Source organism: Ranitomeya variabilis, chromosome 2 (genome assembly GCF_051348905.1).
Source record: "Ranitomeya variabilis isolate aRanVar5 chromosome 2, aRanVar5.hap1, whole genome shotgun sequence".
In the NCBI taxonomy this organism is placed as follows: Eukaryota; Metazoa; Chordata; class Amphibia; order Anura; family Dendrobatidae; genus Ranitomeya; species Ranitomeya variabilis.
In genome coordinates, this window is record NC_135233.1 from 109,102,102 (window position 1) to 109,124,208 (window position 22,107).

Genomic DNA, 22,107 nt, shown 5'->3' on the forward strand with positions numbered 1-22,107 from the left:
AATGTTAAGAATTCCCCCCTAAAGTCACTCTGACCTGGGCAAGATCTCATCCCATGTCCTTGCATTAAGTTACAGAACGCACGGCACCTGGTAGATCCTGAGAAGCAATGAAAGCGGACAAAGGCGTAAGAGCATACACCTAGCTAAGGTGCCCACCTCCCGCGGTGTAATAAGCTAGAGAAGGAAGATTAGCAAAAAGTCACACAAGTTCACAAATGAACTCATTCGGAAGAAAGCCAAGATATTCTGGTAGAGCAGAGTCATATGTTCTTATCCATGAAGTTATGTAATCAACTTCAAAATTCCAACCATAGCATTAATCTTTTGGAAAGTGCAAGTTCCAGTGAAGTGTAACATGAGAAGGTCTGTTCTGTGTCTACTGTTACCAACAAGAACGATGAATAGAAGGAAATAAAGAAGCCAGAAGGGAAAGGTGAGGTCGGCACCGCACAGTGCCCATTGAGAGCAGACGTGCCCATACACTTTAGATAGGAGTTGAACACTTCTTTGGCCAAGATTACCCCTCCTGACCCCTCCATGAATCTTTTGCGATTCAAAAGGTCCTTGTAGATGGTTGGCAGGTTCAACTGAAATTAGCGACGTTGGCCAACCACTATCCAATGTATGAGGGCCATAAACTTTTGACTAATGTTTGACGCAACTTCTCCATTTTTTAGTAGACTTTGGGATAAATAAATAAAAAGGATCAGGCTTGTTAACGGGAACCTGTTAGCTGTTTTTCCCGCTATAAGAAGTGGCCACCGCCTTTCAGGGCTTAGCTACAGCATTCTATAATGCTGTAGATAAGCCCTCGATCCGACCTGCAAGAGAAGAAAAATACGTTTTATTATACTCACCCGGGGAAAGCGGTCCGGTCCGATGGGTGTCGCAGGTCTGGGTCCTATGTCCCGCAAGTATTTCGCTGTGTTGTGGGACATAGTGTGCGGGGCGCATGTGCAGTAATGCTTTTCAGCTTTGACCGCAGTTGGGCAAAGCATACTGCGCGTGAGTGACCGAAGATTGCATTGCGCACGTGCCAACTATAGAGCGCAAGTACTCTAATTCACTAACATATTGCGGACAACAGGGACGGACGGGGTGGAGAAATGAAGATGAAACGCCGCCCATCAGACAGGTAAAAACACATTTAAATATCCCGCCAATTTGAGGTGACAGAGTCCCTTTAAAGCTGCATGGCCACCTTATAGGGATTACGCTTTATGAATGGATTTAAGGAGGTGAAAAAAAATTGATACTCTTCTCCAGACTGTTTTTCCATACTCAGAGCTGTGTCCCATGATGGACGCTGATTGGCTGCAGCGCTCTCGGGATATTCTAGCCAGATGTTGATGCCGGCAGACCTTCAGAGAACTCATTGCTGAGCACAAAGGAGTGACGCTGGTCTGGAGAGTATGAATTCTTTTCACCTGGGTGCACCCATCAATAATGAATTCCTGGCATCAGAGGAAAGCAGGGCTGTGTAGTCGGAGTCAAAATAGTGGCGTCTGTGTCCATTTTGGTGGAGTCGGAGTTGGTGTAAAATGGACCGACTCCAACTCCATACACTGCTCAAAAAAATAAAGGGAACACTTAAACAACAGAATATAACTCCAAGTAAATCAAACTTCTGTGAAATCAAACTGTCCACTTAGGAAGCAACACTGTTTAACAATCAATTTCACATGCTGTTGTGCAAGTGGAATAGACAACAGATGGAAATTATTGGCAATTATCAAGACACCCTCAATAAAGGAGTGGTTCTGCAGGTGGGGACCACAGACCACATCTTAGTACCAATGCTTTCTGGCTGCTGTTTTGGTCACTTTTGAATGTTGTTTGTGCTTTCACACTCATGATAGCATAAGACAGACTCTACAACCCACACAAGTGGCTCAGGTAGTGCAGCTCATCCAGGATGGCACATCAATGCGAGCTGTGGCAAGAAGGTTTGCTGTGTCTGTCAGCGTAGTGTCCAGAGGCTGGAGGTGCTACCAGGAGACAGGCCAGTACACCAGGAGATGTGGAGGGGGCCGTAGGAAGGCAACAACTCAGCAGCAGGACCGCTACGTCAGCCTTTGTGCAAGGAGGAACAGGAGGAGTACTGCCAGAGCCCTGCAAAATGACCTCCAGCAGGCCACAAATCTGCAAGTGTCTGCACAAACAGTTAGAAACTGACTCCCTGAGGATGGTGTGAGTGCCCGACATCCACAGATGGGAGTTGTGCTCACAGCCCAACACCGTGCAGGATGTTTGGCATTTGCCACAGAACACCAGGATTGGCAAACTCACCACTGGCACCCTGTGCTCTTCACAGATGAAAGCAGGTTCACCCTGAGCAAATGTGACAGACGTGACAGAGTCTGGAGATGCCGTGGAGAGCGATCTGCTGCCTGCAACATCCTTCAGCATGACTGGTTTGGCAGTGGGTCAGTAATGGTGTGGGGTGGCATTTCTTTGGAGTGATGCACAGCCCTCCATGTGCTTGCCAGAGGTAGCCTGACTGCCATTAGGCACCGAGAAGAGATCTTCAGACCCCTTGTGAGACCATATGCTGGTTCGGTTGGCCCTGGGTTTCTCCTAATGCAGGACAATGCCAGACCTCATGTGGCTGGAGTGTGTCAGCAGTTCCTGCAAGATGAAGACATTGAAGCTATGGACTGGCCCGCCCGTTCCCCAGACCTGAATCCGATTGAACACATCTGGGACATCATGTCTCACACCATCCACCAACGTCACGTTGCCCCACAGACTGTCCAGGAGTTGGCGGATGCTTTAGTCCAGGTCTGGGAGGAGATCCCTCAGGTGACCATCCGCCGCCTCATCGGGAGCATGCCCAGGCGTTGTAGGGAGGTCATACAGGCATGTGGAGGCAACACACTACAGAACATCATCTCCTTGTCTTCAGGCATTTCCACTGAAGTTGGACCAGCCTGTAATTTGATTTTCCACTTTGATTTTGAGTATAATTCCAAATCCAGACCTCCATGGGATATTCATTTTGATTTACATTGATCATTTTTATGTTTTATTGTTCTCACACATTTCACCATGTAATGAATAAAGATTTGCAACTTAAATATTTTTGTGTTCCCTTTATTTTTTTGAGCAGTGTATATATAATACATTGGGTACAGTATTACAATGCTGTATATGATGTTAATGTTTTCATAATAATTTAGGAAAGTTATGAAATGTCCTATAAATGTCTGTTCTGTTCCTGATCTAAGGATCTCGGCTGTTAGTGGAGATGAATCTGAGCTGCACTTTATGTACATGCTCAGTAGTGTCCAGGGCTGTGGGGTTGGGAAAAGTCAGGGAAACTGAGGAGTAGGAGTTGGAGGTTTATATTACCGACTGCACAGCCCTGGACTGGGAAATCTGTAGAATAGATTACACTAATCAGTGTGAGAAGACCCTTTGAAATGAGAAGACCCTTACAATTCTACAGATATCAGTAAAAGCGAGTGTGATGTTTAGTGGTACACATATATTGCTCATGATAAGGCTGGATTTACAATTCATGATAGTGACCATTTAATGGCTAAGTACGTGCCAATTGGTGGTCGTTTAATACTCGTTCTGTGCATACAGGATATCTGCAGCACATCACTTGTTTACACAGGATGATGTGCTGCAGAGAATGATGCTTTTTAAGCTTGCTTGTTTACAAAGGCCGATAATCGGGAAATGAGCGTTTCTAGGATCCTAATTCTCATACTTGAAAAAACCTTAAAGAAGCACTCCTCCTCCCATCAAAATGTGTATCCCCTTAATATATTGCAATCAGCATGTTATTAGAACTGTGTACTTAAAATGTCTAATTTTGACCTTCTTAATCATGTGATTAAAAACTGAGTAGTTGAATCCTTCTAAGCTGAATGTAGAAACAGGAGGTCAATTTTGTCTGCTCAAGTCATGAGTCACTGCAAAAGTCTATGGTGGGAAGAGGAGGGAGCAGCTGGGTCAGATAGTTGAAGAGGGGAATGATAAATGTAGGAACAAGAGACTTCCTGTTTCTACATAGAGCAGAGAAAATAGAAGAATTAACTGGGTAGAAAGGAAAAATGAGCAATTGTAAGTACACAGTGCTGTATATAATGATTGCAATATATTAAGATGATAAAAACTTTGAAGAGAGTGCTTCTTTAAGAATGTTAAAATTACATGGCCATATATAGCTGAGTAATATACTCTATTGATCCTGTTTAATGCAACTTTGCTTCACTGTATGTCAGTCAAAACATTAAAGGAAGGAAGCCTAGTGCTTCCGAAACGCGCGTCGGGGAGGGCTGAGGTCCACACGTGCTTGGTTCACATACCTCTGGGTAGGTAACGCTGACATGCGGTCACTATACTCTAGCTATACTGCGCATTTGCGCTTGTGATATGTTTTTAGCATATGCGGTTACCATACTTTAGCTATATTGCGCATTTGCGCTTGTGATGTGTTCGCAGCATATGTGGTCCCTCATCTGTGATGTGTTTTTTCACCACCTACTTCTGTCATGCCCCTGTTTTGTACTTTGGTATATGTGGTTTTAAACAATAAAGATATTCTGATTTTTCATTAGTTTGTGCTATTCATGGACTTTTTCCACCAATTTGTTTGTGGTTCTATTAGTGTTTTTCGGTGGGTCCGGATTTGTCCCATGATTTGGGTGTGAATGCCTTCTATTTACTACACTGGTAGTTATTTTATGGTACCATGTGGCATTCCTCCCATTGTGTGCGTTTATCTGTTTATTATGGGTCAGATAGTTGAAGAGGGGAATGATAAATGTAGGAACAAGAGACTTCCTGTTTCTACATAGAGCAGAGAAAATAGAAGAATTAACTGGGTAGAAAGGAAAAATGAGCAATTGTAAGTACACAGTGCTGTATATAATGATTGCAATATATTAAGATGATAAAAACTTTGAAGAGAGTGCTTCTTTAAGAATGTTAAAATTACATGGCCATATATAGCTGAGTAATATACTCTATTGATCCTGTTTAATGCAACTTTGCTTCACTGTATGTCAGTCAAAACATTAAAGGACCACTACTAGGACAACCCCTTCTTAAACCAAATGTTAGGCCCGGATAAAATAATAAAGCATAAACTCATGCCATTCACGCGTTGTCGGCACTCGTTCTCCCTGGGGCTGGAATGCGGTGTTGTGACATGTGACGCCATCGCCCAATCAGCACTGGCATCACTGTCTCCGCCTTCGGACAAACTCAACAATGGAGAGGAAGCCAGGGATCAGCAGTAGCCGAAGGCGGAGGCAGTGATGCCAGCCACCATTACATCCTGTGTTCACTTGAACAAAAATTTATGAAATATTCTCTTTCTATGTGATATTCTGGCATAGGGACTGGGTGCAAAGGGTTCCTGAGATATAGGAGCACTGGATACCACACTAAAATAGTTTTCAAGATAAGATCCTTGACACAAGGTAAGATTTGACCTCCGGCTACACTAAGGGTACCTTCACACTTAGCGACGCTGCAGCGATACAGACAACGATGCCGATCGCTGCAGCGTCGCTGTTTGGTCGCTGGAGAGCTGTCACACAGACCGCTCTCCAGCGACCAACGATGCCGAGGTCCCCGGGTAACCAGGGTAAACATCGGGTTGCTAAGCGCAGGGCCGCAAAATTTGTTGTGCTATTTCTCCTGAGTACGCTGATACCCCACATGTGGGGAAAAGCCACTGTTTGGGAGCACGGCATAGCTCAGAAGGGAGGGAGCACCGTTTGCATTTTTGAACACAAAATTGGCTGGAATCAATGGCAGCGCCATGTCACGGTTGGAGACCCCCTGATGCACTTAAACAGTGGAAACCCGCCAATTCTAACTCCAACCCTAACACAGCCCTAATCCCAGCCCTAACCCCAACACACCCCTAACCCTAATACCAACCCTAACCATAACCCTAACCACAACCATAACCCCAACACCACAAGCCTAACTCCAACACAACCCTGACCCCAACACAACCCTAGCCCCAACCCTAACCCAACCCCAACCCTAGCTCTAACCCTATCCCCAGCCCCATAACCCTAGCTATAACCCCAACTATAGCCTCAACCATAACCCAACACTAATCCTAGCTATAACCCCAACCATAACCCTAGCCCCAACCCTAACCCTAGCTATAACTCGAACCCTAACCCTAGCGGAAATTTTTTTTTTAAATATATTATTTTTACCTAAAGGGGTGATAAAGGGGGGTTTGATTTACTATTTTTTTTTATTTTGATCACTGTGATCAAAATTAACCATTAGGAGAAAACTCCTATTGCTGCCGGAAGCCGTACGGTAGATCTCGTGGGCGTCTTCTTTTACCTGGAAGAAGACACTGAGGGCCGGGGGACACAGCCAGGGGGACATCACAAGTACAGGGGGGCTCGGGGAATCCCATTTCTCTCTCCTCTGATGTGCTAGATCATATCAGTGGAGAGAAATAAATGGGAAACGGGACTTTTTTTTGCGGTCGCCGTTATTCCGTAAACAACGGTGATCGCAACACTGGGGTCAGTAAAAACAAAACTGAATCATGTTCTCTGGGGTTTCGGATACCACTGGTAGCCAAGACCCCAGAGATTTTCTGACGCTGGGAGGAGATATAACCTTATTTCTCAGCACCGTTAAAAAGAGGCGCTGATGAAAAAGTACCCTTAACTGCCGAAGTATCGATGGTCGTTAAGCCTCTTAAGGACTCCTCTGGTTTTGGCTTATCTCCCCGGTCAGCAAAAGAATAGGCTGCTCAAACTCAACATGCCTGATCCTTCTTTCCATCAACATCTCCTGACATGGGAGAGAAAGCAAGACCCCATACATTCTGAATGTTCAACCAGAAGGTCAAAAAGATTACCAAAGTCAAATCTATTGTGCATGGCAGCTTCAGGGATTTCAATGTCTTAAATACAGAAAGACATCCCTGATCTAAGGAGACACTGTAATTCTGTAATTGTCCACATCTGTTTATTTCGGCAAAGGTTTTAAAGGGTTATAGGATTATGTCATTCTAATTACCATAGAAAATAAAGTTACTGGAACTCATTTACTTTTTTTCCGATTATACACGTTAATTGTATTAAATAACATTTTGATTACAGAATAAGATTGTGATCTCTTGTGGTGAGAGGGTTAATACGATTCCGAACTATACACTGCACCCCTCCTGAACTCCTACAGCCTACTTCCTGCATAGACCAGAAGACGAGACGTTTTCTCATCCAATACATTGAATTAATGAGGGCAGTGATGAAAGGTAATAACAGAACCATAGCACCTCGAGCAACACAAATCGCCACAAAACCAGAAATGACAAATCCTGCTGCCCAGAGACATTAGCTAAGACATTAATGCATAATTGCATTTAATGCTACAGTGAATAATGTGATACTTAAGGGGAAAACATCTGCACTTATTATATCTCATACAGGCCAGCAAGTTGAAGAAATTGGATTTCTTCAAAGAAACACTAAATATAGAAATTTTTCAGCAATCCTTTATTAACCTTAGCAATAACCCTTTAATTGCAATGTGACACATATAAAATCAATGGAAATTATATGTTGTAAAAACAAGCAATTGTACTATGTACTTGTTATTAACAATCCTGTCTGTTTCCAAGAACAGAGACATTTTTCATTGTGTTGTTTGACAGCCACCTCTGCAGCAGCAAGTTGCTGATCAGGTGCAGCGCTTACAAACCCTTTCCAGTAGAGCTTGTAAATGCTGCTCTGAGTCTGTAGACGATCACTGGAGTGCACTTTTAGCTCCAGATCCTGGCCAGGTGTTGTGCGCTCCCCCAATACTGTACAGGTAAAGCTGCTTCATATAGCACCATTGGAGACTGCACAGCTATGGACAGCAGCACAGCCACACTGCTGGTCCGAATCTTCAGTCTAGCAGCGCCATTACCCCGGGCGAGTAGGACACCAATGTGCTCCTTGCCAAAGGGAACAAGACCATCCTTTCATAAATGAGCACCATTCAGGTATCTTTTATGTGTCCCAGGAGATCACAAACACTCATACTCTTATGTGCCATCTTTTGCCTGGCTGTAAGGGTAAGTTCACACAGGGCGTTTTTGCTGCGTTTTTTTTTTTTTTTGCTGCTTTTTTTATGCTCATTTTCTGCTGCTTTTTACAGTACCAGCAAAGCCTTTGAGATTTCAGAAATCTCATGCACACACATTGGGTTTTTGTTTGATCAGTATTTTGTACTTTGCTGCTGCTTTTTGGACATAGAGCATGGCACTTCTTTCAGCGTTTTTGCTGCGTTTTTTCAGCGTTTTTCACCCATTGACTTGAATGGGTGTTGAAAAACGCTGCAAAACCGCAGGTATCATATTTGCTGCTGAAAATTCAAGAACATTAGTATGGACAAAGAGAAAAAAAAACGCACCAAAAACGCACCTAAACCTGCATTTTTGATGCAGCTTCTTTCCTGCCAAGAAGATCAGGTTTTGCTGCAGAAAAAAAAGCAGCAAAAACGCCCTGTGTGAACTTACCCTTAGACAAATGGCTGCAGTAGAAGCCACCCTCATGGCTCTGTCTGCTGTAGGACACACACAAAGATTGTTAGACCCCACCCCATTGGCCAAGTTCTGCTTCTTAACCATCTACTTGCTGAAAAGAGAAGAGACAGCAGGATATTAGCCCCTGTGTGCTGGGAACATACTAATTTCCTCTTCTTCCTATATGTAATGTAGTTTTTCTGATATAAAGGAGGAATGAAAGCCTTGCCATGTCACCTTTATAACCACTTTATCATCTGTAAAGTTAAAATAGCCTTAAGATTGGTGGTTGGGCTTAAAGTCCTCATACAGATTAGATAAAAGTCAACTGAACCTAGTGATCTTGGTGGGATTGGCAGGCCGATCGATGCATACGAGAGTCTCTCAACATTCCTCCAACACGGCATGTCAGAAAAGACAAGGATCCGAACAAGTGAAAGATTTTGGAGGAATTACATGCCAGATTTTGCCATTTCTCTTTAAGCTAGATAATCCAGTCTCACTAGCCTCATATGTCCAACACTAGCCAGAGGCAAAGAAAGTGCCGACAGAGCTCGAGGCACAGACATAGGAGAGGGTATAAGAGACGGTATAAAGAGTAATAGAGATCTGGATTTGTTACGAGCCATATGATCAGGTTCCTCACAGTTTTCCATGGTTCATATGGTGATTAATTCACAGCCTACACCACATAAGAAAGTAATATTACAGGTCCACTCCCAGTATAAATCCTCTCACTAATAAAAAAAAAGCAGCAAAGAAATGACAAGAGACTAAAGAAGTGGGAATGATTCCGGATGTGAGGGGCTGTCCAGTTTCCTTGTGGGTACAGCTGCACTAACACAAAGCCGCACTTCAGCTGCTGGGTTATCAAACGCTGGCAGCGAATCACAGTTTTTAATGTTTTTGACTGGGGGCCTTCAGAAAAGAAGTTCATAAAAAATGTTCTTCAAAGCGCCTCTGCGTTCAATTTTCCCAATGTTGGACTAACACAAGACTTTCTATACGGCGAGGTGGTATTTGCCAAGTAGCAGCCTTGGTAGTGAGAGTAGGCTAACACGTGGACGAGCAGACATGGATAATCTTATTCTATAAGAGCATCAGTGGTAAGAATTATATAGAGAATGCAGTATTCCCTATCTGGGAAAATGAGGGGGTGTAATAATAACAGGAGGTGCGGAGGTCACAGTCTCACCTGGACCAGGAGCCTGCGGGGAACAACGGTCCCTCTGTAAATATACTATATGTACTAAGGGGAACAACGGTCCCTCTGTAAATATACTATATGTACTAAGGGGAACAACGGTCCTCTGTAAATATACTATATGTACTAAGGGGAACAACGGTCCTCTGTAAATATACTATATGTACTAAGGGGAACAACGGTCCCTCTGTAAATATACTATATGTACTAAGGGGAACAACGGTCCCTCTGTAAATATACTATATGTACTAAGGGGAACAACGGTCCCTCTGTAAATATACTATATGTACTAAGGGGAACAACGGTCCCTCTGTAAATATACTATATGTACTAAAGGGAACAACAGTCCCTCTGTAAATATACTATATGTACTAAGGAGAACAACGGTCCCTCTGTAAATATACTATATGTACTAAGGGGAACAACGGTCCCTCTGTAAATATACTATATGTACTAAGGGGAACAACGGTCCCTCTGTAAATATACTATATGTACTAAGGGGAACAACGGTCCCTCTGTAAATATACTATATGTACTAAGGGGAACAACGGTCCCTCTGTAAATATACTATATGTACTAAGGGGAACAACGGTCCCTCTGTAAATATACTATATGTACTAAGGAGAACAACGGTCCCTCTGTAAATATACTATATGCACTAAGGGGAACAACGGTCCCTCTGTAAATATACTATATGTACTAAAGGGAACAACGGTCCCTCTGTAAATATACTATATGTACTAAAGGGAACAACGGTCCCTCTGTAAATATACTATATGTACTAAGGGGAACAACGGTCCCTCTGTAAATATACTATATGTACTAAAGGGAACAACGGTCCCTCTGTAAATATACTATATGTACTAAGGGGAACAACGGTCCCTCTGTAAATATACTATATGTACTAAAGGGAACAACGGTCCCTCTGTAAATATACTATATGTACTAAGGGGAACAACGGTCCCTCTGTAAATATACTATATGTACTAAGGAGAACAACGGTCCCTCTGTAAATATACTATATGCACTAAGGGGAACAACGGTCCCTCTGTAAATATACTATATGTACTAAAGGGAACAACGGTCCCTCTGTAAATATACTATATGTACTAAAGGGAACAACGGTCCCTCTGTAAATATACTATATGTACTAAGGGGAACAACGGTCCCTCTGTAAATATACTATATGTACTAAAGGGAACAACGGTCCCTCTGTAAATATACTATATGTACTAAGGGGAACAACGGTCCCTCTGTAAATATACTATATGTACTAAGGGGAACAACGGTCCTTCTATAAATATACTATATGTACTAAGGAGAACAACGGTCCCTCTGTAAATATACTATATGTACTAAGGGGAACAACGGTCCCTCTGTAAATATACTATATGTACTAAGGGGAACAACGGTCCTTCTATAAATATACTATATGTACTAAGGAGAACAACGGTCCTTCTGTAAATATACTATATGTACTAAGGGGAACAACGGTCCTTCTGTAAATATACTATATGTACTAAGGGGAACAACGGTCCCTCTGTAAATATACTATATGTACTAAGGGGAACAACGGTCCCTCTGTAAATATACTATATGTACTAAGGGGAACAACGGTCCCTCTGTAAATATACTATATGTACTAAAGGGAACAACGGTCCTTCTGTAAATATACTATATGTACTAAGGGGAACAATGGTCCCTCTGTAAATATACTATATGTACTAAGGGGAACAACGGTCCTCTGTAAATATACTATATGTACTAAGGGGAACAACGGTCCCTCTGTAAATATACTATATGTACTAAGGGGAACAACGGTCCCTCTGTAAATATACTATATGTACTAAGGGGAACAACGGTCCCTCTGTAAATATACTATATGTACTAAGGGGAACAACGGTCCTCTGTAAATATACTATATGTACTAAGGGGAACAACGGTCCCTCTGTAAATATACTATATGTACTAAGGGGAACAACGGTCCTCTCTAAATATACTATATGTACTAAGGGGAACAACGGTCCTTCTGTAAATATACTATATGTACTAAGGGGAACAACGGTCCCTCTGTAAATATACTATATGTACTAAAGGGAACAACGGTCCCTCTGTAAATATACTATATGTACTAAAGGGAACAACGGTCCCTCTGTAAATATACTATATGTACTAAGGGGAACAATGGTCCTTCTGTAAATATACTATATGTACTAAAGGGATCAACGGTCCCTCTGTAAATATACTATATGTACTAAGGGGAACAACGGTCCTTCTGTAAATATACTATATGTACTAAGGGGAACAACGGTCCTTCTGTAAATATACTATATGTACTAAGGGAACAACGGTCCTTCTGTAAATATACTATATGTACTAAAGGGATCAACGGTCCCTCTGTAAATATACTATATGTACTAAGGGGAACAACGGTCCTTCTGTAAATATACTATATGTACTAAGGGGAACAACGGTTCGGCTACTTTCACACTAGCGTTAACTGCATTACGTTTCAAAACGTCTTTTTTCAGAAAAAACGCATCCAGCAAAACTTTTTGCTGGATGCGTTTTTTTCCCATAGACTTGTATTGGCGACGTATGGCGACGGATTGGCATACGTCGTGTACGTTTTACGACGGATGCGTCGAAATTTGGCGACACGTCGTCTCAAAAAAACGTAGATTGTAACGTTTTTTGTCTCCGCCTAAAAAACGTGTCGCGACGCATCCTGCGGCATACGTCGTTGGCTGCAATGGAAGCCTATGAGCGACGGATGCGTCGGGACACGTCGTACGACGCAATGCAGCGCTGCAATACGTTTTTTTTACACTGAGCATGCTCAGAAGAAGTATTTTGTTGCCAATTGGTCAGACACCCCCAAATCTATATAAACCTGGCCTGGGCCTTGAACCCCACATATGCCAGCAAGACACAGAGAAGCAAAGAAGCCTGCCAGCAAGAGCCAGCCTGCCACAAGACCCCAGCCAAGCACAAGACCCCAGCCAGCCTGTCACAAGACTGCAGCCAGCCTGCCACAAGACTCCAGCCATCCTGCCACAAGACTCCAGCCATCCTGCCACAAGACTCCAGACATCCTGCTACAAGACTCCAGCCACCATAGCCAGTGTGAGTATTGCAATTTTAGTGTGCATCTGTGTGCCTGTGCATTTCTGTGTGTATGAGGTACTACTGACTACAGCAAGAGCTTAAAACCTGAAGAGAACCTGAGGCCTGCCATCGTCCTGCACCAGCCAGTGCCATGCTAGAGTCCAGATCCACCATGATGCCAGCCACTGTGAAGACCTGCTGCTTCAGCCAAAGGATTGTCAGCCTTTTGTATGTGTGTGTGTGTATGCGTCTTCTGATTGGTTTCACCTTTCTGCCTTTGTTGTACATATGTGTATTTGCATAAAGCTATGTGCGTGCATGTGTATGTGTGCATTTTTGGACGGCTGTGTGCTTTTGTACCATGTGCCTGCACCATATTATGCCTTTGCCAATTTTATGCCTGTTCATGTGGGAGGGTATGTGTCCATGTGCAGGATTGCATCAGGATGTGGTCAGGATTTTCCATCAGTATTTGTACGCCAAAACCAGGAGTGGGTGATAAAAGCAAAAGTGTGCCTGTTTTCGTATTATACTTTACCTAATTTTTACACTCCTGGTTTTGGCTTACAAATACTGATGGGAAATCCTGCCCAAATTCTGATGCGATCCTGAATGTGGACACATACCATGCATGTTTTTTGGGTACGTCTTGTTGATGGCATGTGCATTTGTCCATGCTGTATAATTGGTTATTTGCCTTTTTCTGATGTATTGACTGTATAGTGGTCTGTGCAGCATGTGGTTTAAATTTTTTTTTTTTTTTTTTTTTTTTTTTTTAAATCTGATGTGTTTTTTAAAAAAGTCTAGCGGTGTGCAGCTTGTGGTTTGAATGTGTGAGTGTGGGGTTTTTCTATTTAATAAAAGTGTTGAATTTTTTTTTATTACAGTTATAACCATTTGCAGTTGAAGTACTTGTATTTAAAATAAAGAGCATGTCAGCTCCTTGTGATTTTTTAAAAAAAAAGTGCAAAAAAAAAATTATAATAAAATGTTTATTAAAAAAATGTCCGTAGTATTATTTCATAAAGGTAAATTTAAAACTGGTGTATGTACCAATGGTTACACATGCAATACAGGGTTGGTTGAGGGCTCATTTTTTTTAATAAAGGTTAACCTGTAAAGTATTTTTTTTTTTTTTTGGGGGGGGGAGAGGTTATTTATTTTAAATAAAATGTGTCAAATATATTTTTTCATGGTGTTAACATTAAAAAATTTTGTTTTTTGGGACATGGAAATGAATGGTATAACGTGCAACTTTTTGGGGGGGTTTTGGTGTTCACCTGTATGAACATTTCTGACATCATTTTAGTAGGGTGTTTATCATTGAACATTACCTAGTTCAGGGGGTGGTCTAACTATAGATCCATTATACATATAACAGATAAACCAGGACCGCAGCCGCTGCCCACCAGGACACAGCCGCTGCCCACCAGGACCACAGCTAAAGAGCTAGAAGTAAGTTTTGAAGACCCCAATCTGCTACTTCAATGTGTCGAGCAGATTGCAAGTGTGTCTTTAACTTACAGAACCACCAGGACACAGCCGCTGCCCACCAGGACACAGCCGCTGCCCACCAGGACACAGCCGCTGCCCACCAGGACCACAGCTAAAGAGCTAGAAGTAAGTTTTGAAGACCCCAATCTGCTACTTCAATGTGTCGAGCAGATTGCAAGTGTGTCTTTAACTTACAGAACCACCAGGACACAGCCGCTGCCCACCAGGACACAGCCGCTGCCCACCAGGACACAGCCACTGCCCACCAGGACACAGCCGCTGCCCACCAGGACCACAGCTAAAGAGCTAGAAGTAAGTTTTGAAGACCCCAATCTGCTACTTCAATGTGTCGAGCAGATTGCAAGTGTGTCTTTAACTTACAGAACCACCAGGACACAGCCGCTGCCCACCAGGACACAGCCGCTGCCCACCAGGACACAGCCACTGCCCACCAGGACACAGCCGCTGCCCACCAGGACCACAGCTAAAGAGCTAGAAGTAAGTTTTGAAGACCCCAATCTGCTACTTCAATGTATCGAGCAGATTGCAAGTGTGTCTTTAACTTACAGAACCACCAGGACACAGCCGCTGCCCACCAGGACACAGCCGCTGCCCACCAGGACACAGCCACTGCCCACCAGGACACAGCCGCTGCCCACCAGGACCACAGCTAAAGAGCTAGAAGTAAGTTTTGAAGACCCCAATCTGCTACTTCAATGTGTCGAGCAGATTGCAAGTGTGTCTCTAACTTACAGAACCACCAGGACACAGCCGCTGCCCACCAGGACACAGCCGCTGCCCACCAGGACACAGCCACTGCCCACCAGGACACAGCCGCTGCCCACCAGGACCACAGCTAAAGAGCTAGAAGTAAGTTTTGAAGACCCCAATCTGCTACTTCAATGTGTCGAGCAGATTGCAAGTGTGTCTTTAACTTACAGAACCACCAGGACACAGCCGCTGCCCACCAGGACACAGCCGCTGCCCACCAGGACACAGCCGCTGCCCACCAGGACACAGCCACTGCCCACCAGGACCACAAAACGATGTCCTCTTCTGACAGCCCTCCTCCACAGCAACAGCGTGTATCGGTAAGTTAACACAAAATTTTTTTTTTTTTTTAAATTTCTTTAAATTAAATTTTTATGGATAACTACATGCATACATTATGTTTCAACAGGAAGCTGAATCAGATGAGGAGCTGTCAGAAGGGGGCGAGACGGGTGGAGAGATGCAAGTGGAGGAGGAACCAAGTGTAAGTAGTGGTGAAACAGTTGCTTCGCACATCACACTGCACCATACACAAAACAGATTACTAAACACCTGCCTACCTTAACTGAGAATTTGTTTCCTTCATTTCAGGCTGCTGCTGCTGCTCCTGCTGCTGCCGCTGAAGGCTCTCCCAGACAGTCCCAGAGTCGGCGGACTCGTCGCCACGGTCGGCCATCAGTGAGTTTTTTTTTTGGGGGGGAGGGGGATTCTATTGGTACTTTAGTATTTCAGTGTACTAATTTGTTTGTTTTCCTTTTTTTTTTTTTTTTTGACACAGGCTTCACAGCGTGCTCCCGCAGAAGAGGAGGATGATGATGATGACATTGACATCGATTGTCTCATCGAGGAGGTTCGCGAGCGGGAGCCGCTGTGGAACATGGCTGACCGCAGGCATGCTGATACCGGTGTCACCCGTCGGCTCTGGGACGAAGTGTGTCGCAACCTGTTTCCAAGGCGGGAGAGCCTTCATCCTCAGCAGCAGAGCAAACTAGGTAAGTATTCACTTTCCAGTGATGTTTTGAGCTGACTGTAATGTATTGCATTTACCAATTTTTGGTTTTTTCTTTTGATTCTTGTCTTCACAGTTGGAAAGATTAGGAAGCGGTGGCGGTCACTGAGGGATCGCTTTAAGAGGGAATTCAATGATGAGATGAAGGCCCCGAGTGGCTCTGCAGGAAGGAAGAGGAGCAAATATAAATATGGCCAGGCCCTCTCCTTCCTGAGGCGAACAATGCTAAGCAGAGTGTAAGTATTCTACAGCCCACTAATAACCATGTTAACCTGTCTACTTAGTTTGCTTTCAGTCAGGGCTTTTTCATTCCAATGTATTAATTTCATTTGTTTTTTCTTTCACAGCACCTTCTCCAGCCACCGGGCGCCTGCATCTTCCTCTGCGCCCTCTGGAGCGATCCCTCCTGAGTCCGCCACTGAGGGCCACGTCGGTAGGCCCCACACCTCTGTCCCCTCCTCTGACCCCTCTGTCCTCTCCTCTGACCCCTCTGTCCCCTCCACTTCATCCGCCCCAAGCAGTGGAGCATTATTGCAGGCTTCATTGCTCGCATCTGATGCTGAACAGTTAGCGTTCCCTTTACCCCACCCCTCTGATCCTGCCACCTCGACACCACCATTAGGTTCGTGGCGGCAGCGCCAGAGGGGTCAGGAAAGGAGCTATGCTCCTGAGTTCTTACACCTGAATGCATCCTTCCAAGGCTCTTTCAAAATTTTGGGAGAGCAAGTGACTGCTGGTTTCAACATGGTGCAATCACGCATCAGTGAAACAAGCCAGGAAACCAGCAGTCGCTTGGATAGGCTGCATTCAGCTGTAAGTCCCGATCCGGCCAACCTTTTTTTCCAATCCATGCTCATGAGCATGGAGAAGCTTTCTTTTGAGCAACAGATGCGGGTAATGAATACCTGCCATAATGCTGCACTGCAGGCCATTAATGAATCGACCCACACACCTCACCGCACCTCCACTCCAATTCCACACCAGGCCCCATTTTCACACCATACCCCCCATTACCAAACCCAGCCCCAATACCCACACCAGCAGCATTACCAAACCCAGCTCCAATCCCCACACCAGCACCATTACCAAACCCCACGCCACTCCCACTACCCTACCCAGTCACAATACCCGACCCAGTCCCCACAACAATCCCGGCCCCTAGACCAAATTACTTCCCCAATGTTTTCCTTACTGAACTTTTCTCTTCCACCTACCCCAACACCACCCCCCTCTGGTCAGCCTCTTGGTTTAACCCCCACTTCCACTGCACCCCAAACAAGTAGGGTTTCCCCACCTATCGACGTGGTCCAACCTTCCGGCACATCCTCCTCTCATATCTCCACCCAACACTTTGAAAATTTGTAAAGTGTGTAAATAAGATTCTAAAAAATGTTCTAATTTTTCTATAAAAATGTTGGAAAATATATATATATTTTTTTTGCAAAACAAAAAAAAAAAAAAAAAAAAAGAGTTAAAATAAAATTCGGATTACAATTCTACTCTTTGTGTGTGTGTGGATTTATTAAGGTAATATAATAAAAAAAGGTTTAATAAAAACAAACACCAGACATGTAAAGGGTATAACATAATGGTTTTACTAGCAAGAAAACCACGCTTTTGGGCCTTTTTTTTGGGGGGGGGGGCAGAAACACTTTTTTTACATAACCAAAACACATGGGAAACAGGTTACACATGGGAAACAGGTTACACAATCATGTCTTGCCACGGGATCCGCCCGACAGGTGAGACAAAATAATCGGCAAACTGGTCCCTCATCCTTGTAACTGAACTTGTAGAGCGAACCGAGCTGCTGCGGTAGTCCCACAAGGTGGTCTCCAACTCTTCATCATCCAAAGAAACGGGCTCCTTTGACAGGACAAAGTTGTGGAGCACCACACAGGCTTTAACTACCTCGTCTATAGTTGTTGTTTTCAGCTTGATAGCCGTCAGCAGAACTCGCCACTTCGCCGTCAATATGCCAAAGGAACACTCCACTACTCTTCGTGCTCTAGTAAGCCGGTAATTAAAGACCCGCTTGGTATGGTTTAAGTTCCGGCTACTGTACGGTTTCAGTAGGTGCAGCGACAGTTGAAAGGCTTCATCACCTACAAAGACATATTCCAGGGCTGGGTCATTTGTTCCTGGCAGTGGTCTGGCTGGCGGGAAATCGTAGCTCTCTCCATAAAGGCAACGACCCATCGGAGAGTTTTTAAACACTTGCGAATCGTTGGACCGTCCATACGCTCCAATGTCCACGGCAAGGAACCTGCAGTTGGCGTCTGCAATAGCCATAAGGACGATGGAGAAATACTTCTTATAATTATAATACTCCGATCCTGTTCCTGCCGGTTTCGCAATCCTTATGTGTTTCCCGTCAACTGCACCCACACAATTAGGGAAATTGCAAATTTGCTGAAACTCTTCAGCACTTCGCAACCAGATTTCCGTGGATGGTTGGGGGATATACTCTGGTTGCAAAGTGGTCCAAACAGCCCGACATGTGTCCTTCACTATTCCAGAGATAGTTGAAATGCCCAGCCTGAACTGATAATGGAGCGAAGTCATAGATTCACCCGTAGCTAGGAAACTTTATAAAAAAAAAAAAAAAAAAAATGTTAAAAATTGTTTGTCTGTGCAATTTTTTATAATATGGCACTGTTAATTTTTTTTAAAATGACAGGAGACCCAATAAAACCAGCATGAATCCGGTGTAAAAAAACAGTGGAATGTCCGCCAAGAAAACCCAAATTACATGCTGCAGAAAATAGTGCGCAATATGTCAGCGCAGTATTGTCTGCAGCATGTAATATAACATTCAAAATGACCAATGACAGGAAAAAAGCAGTTGCATGTCATCAAACCCAAAAAACCCAAAAAAAAAAAAACTGCAGAAAATGCAACGCAATATTTCAGCGCAGTATTTTCTGCAGTCTGTTATCTAACATTCAATATGAGCAATGACATTTAAATAAAGCAGTTGAATGTCCGCCAAGAAAACACAAACTACATGCTGCAGAAAATAGTGCGCAATATGTCAGCGCAGTATTGTCTGCAGCATGTAATATAACATTCAAAATGACCAATGACAGGAAAAAAGCAGTTGCATGTCATCAAACCCAAAAAAACCAAAAAAAAAAAAAACTGCAGAAAATGCAACGCAATATTTCAGCACAGTATTTTCTGCAGTCTGTTAACATTCAATATCAGCAATGACATTTAAATAAAGCAGTTGAATGTCCGCCAAGAAAACCAAAACTACATGCTGCAGAAAATAGTGCGCAATATGCCAGCGCAGTATTTTCTGCAGCATGTAATATAACATTCAATATCAGCAATGAAATAAAAAAAAGAGGCTTACCGCAGGGTCACCATCAGCCGCTCCGCCGGTGTGATGGCAAGCCTCATCCTTGTATCCTGTCTTCGGATGACATCCTCCAGTTTTGCAAGCAAAAAATCAAAATGTTCAATCCTCATCCGCACGTAGTTGTGGAATTTGTGAGGATTGTGCCGCAACTCCAGGTACAGAGTGGACTGGACACCCCGGGTCATCCGTAGTTGATTAATCGGATGAATCCACATTCGTCTTCGTCTCCGTTGCTGCAGAAGCATCCTACGCCTTTCCGCTGCCGCCTCCTTCTCCCGCACTATGATATCCAGGCGATTTGTCTCAAAGATAACGTCGGTAACCAAACTAGCAATCCTCCCAAGAACACCTTCCATCGCTGCCACAAAACTAAAACCCACAAAGATGGGCTGTAAATACAGTACTATATAGTTTTTCAAATTTTCCAGTAGCCAATCAAATTTTGGGAGCCTCCCCTTTTAAAAACGGATCCGTCGGAAAAACGGATACAACGGATGGTAAAACGGATACAACGTATGCAACGCATCCAGTATTTTCGACGGAAACGTTTAGCGGATTTGCGACGGATCCGTCGAAATGCTGGATGCGTGGCATACGTTTGTCACCGTTTTTCAATTTTTTGACGCATCCGTTTTTTCGGCAAAAAAACGGATTTGCGACGTAATGCAGTAAACGCTAGTGTGAAACTAGCCTTCTTCTGTAAATATACTATATGTACTAAAGGGATCAACGGTCCTTCTGTAAATATACTATATGTACTAAGGGGAACAACGGTCCTTCTGTAAATATACTATATGTACTAAGGGGAACAACGGTCCTTCTGTAAATATACTATATGTACTAAAGGGATCAACGGTCCCTCTGTAAATATACTATATGTACTAAGGGGAACAACGGTCCTTCTGTAAATATACTATATGTACTAAGGGGAACAACGGTTCTTCTGTAAATATACTATATGTACTAAAGGGATCAACGGTCCTTCTGTAAATATACTATATGTACTAAGGGGAACAACGGTCCTTCTGTAAATATACTATATGTACTAAAGGGATCAACGGTCCCTCTGTAAATATACTACAGTTATATGAAAAAGTTTGGGCACCCCTATTAATCTTAAGCTTAATGTTTTATAAAAATAGTTTTTTTTGCAACAGCTATTTCAGTTTCATATATCTAATAACTGTTGGACACAGTAATGTTTCTGCCTTGAAATGAGGTTTATTGTACTGACAGAAAACGTGCAATCTGCATTCAAACAAAATTTGACAGGTGCATAAGTATGGGCACCCTTATCATTTTCTTGTTTTAAATACTCCTACCTACTTTTTACTGACTTACTAAAGCACTTTTTTTGGTTTTGTAACCTCATTGAGCCGTGAACTTCATAGCTAGGTGTATGCTATCATGAGAAAAGCTACTTAAAATGGCCACTTGCAAGTTGTTCTCCTGTTTGAATCTCCTCTGAAGAGTGGCATCATGGGCTCCTCAAAACAACTGTCAAATGATCTGAAAACAAAGATTATTCAACATAGTTGTTCAGAGGAAGGATACAAAAAGCTGTCTCAGAGATTTAACCTGTCAAATTCCACTGTGAGGAATATAGTAAGGAAATGGAAGAACACAGGTACAGTTCTTGTTAAGGCCAGAAGTGGCAGGCCAAGAAAAACATCAGAAAGGCAGAGAAGAAGAATGGTGAGATCAGTCAAGGACAATCCTCAGACCACCTCCAGAGAGCTGCAGCATCAACTTGCTGCAGATGGTGTCACTCTGCATTGGTCAACTATACAACGCACTTTGCACAAGGAGAAGCTGTATGGGAGAGTGATGCGAAAGAAGCCGCTTCTGCAAGCACGCCACAAACAGTCGGCTGAGGTATGCAAAAGCACATTTGGAGAAGCCAATTTCTTTTTGGAAGAAGGTCCTGTGGACTGATGAAACCAAGATTGAGTTGTTTGGTCATGCAAAAAGGCGTTATGCATGGCGGCCAAAAAGCACAGCATTCCAAGAAAAACACTTGCTACCCACAATAAAATTTGGTGGAGGTTCCATCATGCTTTGGGGCTGTGTGGCCAATGCCAGCACCGGCAATCTTGTTAAAGTTGAGGGACGCATGGATTCCTCTCAGTATCAGCAGATTCTTGACAAGAATGTTCATGAATGAGTGACAAAGTTGAAGTTATGCAGGGGATGGATCTTTCAGCAAGACAATGATCCAAAACACCGCTCCAAATCTACTCAGGCATTCATGCAGAGGAACAATTACACTGTTCTGGAATGGCCATCCCAGTCCCCAGACCTGAATATCATTGAACATCTGTGGGATCATTTGAAGAGGGCTGTCCATGCTCAGCGACCATCAAACTTAACTGAACTGGAATTGTTTTGTAAAGAGGAATGGTCAAAAATACCTTCATCCAGGATCCAGGAACTCATTAAAAGCTACAGGAAGCGACTAGAGGCTGTTATTTTTGCAAAAGGAGGATCTAATAAATATTAATGTCACTTTTCTGGTGAGGTGCCCATACTTATGCACCTGTCAAATTTTGTTTGAATGCAGATTGCACATTTTCTGTTAGTACAATAAACCTCATTTCAAGGCAGAAACATTACTGTGTCCAACAGTTATTAGATATATGAAACTG

General features: G+C 43.3%; 2 protein-coding genes across 5 annotated transcripts in view; one reads left to right on the forward strand and one right to left on the reverse strand.

Moving 5' to 3' along the window:
• The window catches only part of RIN2 (Ras and Rab interactor 2), a 199,257-nt gene that overhangs the window by 115,918 nt on the left and 61,232 nt on the right, over positions 1 to 22,107 (reverse strand). The gene's annotated exons all lie outside the window — the stretch shown is intronic.
• Positions 15,324 to 18,032, forward strand: LOC143804571 (uncharacterized). Its single transcript, XM_077282802.1, has 6 exons — positions 15,324 to 15,409; positions 15,499 to 15,573; positions 15,681 to 15,767; positions 15,868 to 16,081; positions 16,175 to 16,334; positions 16,446 to 18,032. The coding sequence occupies exons 1-6, from the start codon at positions 15,365 to 15,367 to the stop codon at positions 17,461 to 17,463; spliced, it is 1,599 nt and encodes a 532-aa protein (XP_077138917.1). The 5' UTR covers positions 15,324 to 15,364; the 3' UTR covers positions 17,464 to 18,032.

Excerpts from the sequence above, each read along its gene's own strand:
- LOC143804571 (XM_077282802.1), top strand. The coding sequence starts at position 15,365 with ATGTCCTCTTCTGACAGCCCTCCTCCACAGCAACAGCGTGTATCG. Across the intron at positions 15,768-15,867 it reads GTCGCCACGGTCGGCCATCA|GCTTCACAGCGTGCTCCCGC; the intron begins GTGAGTTTTTTT and ends TTTTTGACACAG. Across the intron at positions 16,335-16,445 it reads CGAACAATGCTAAGCAGAGT|CACCTTCTCCAGCCACCGGG; the intron begins GTAAGTATTCTA and ends TTTCTTTCACAG.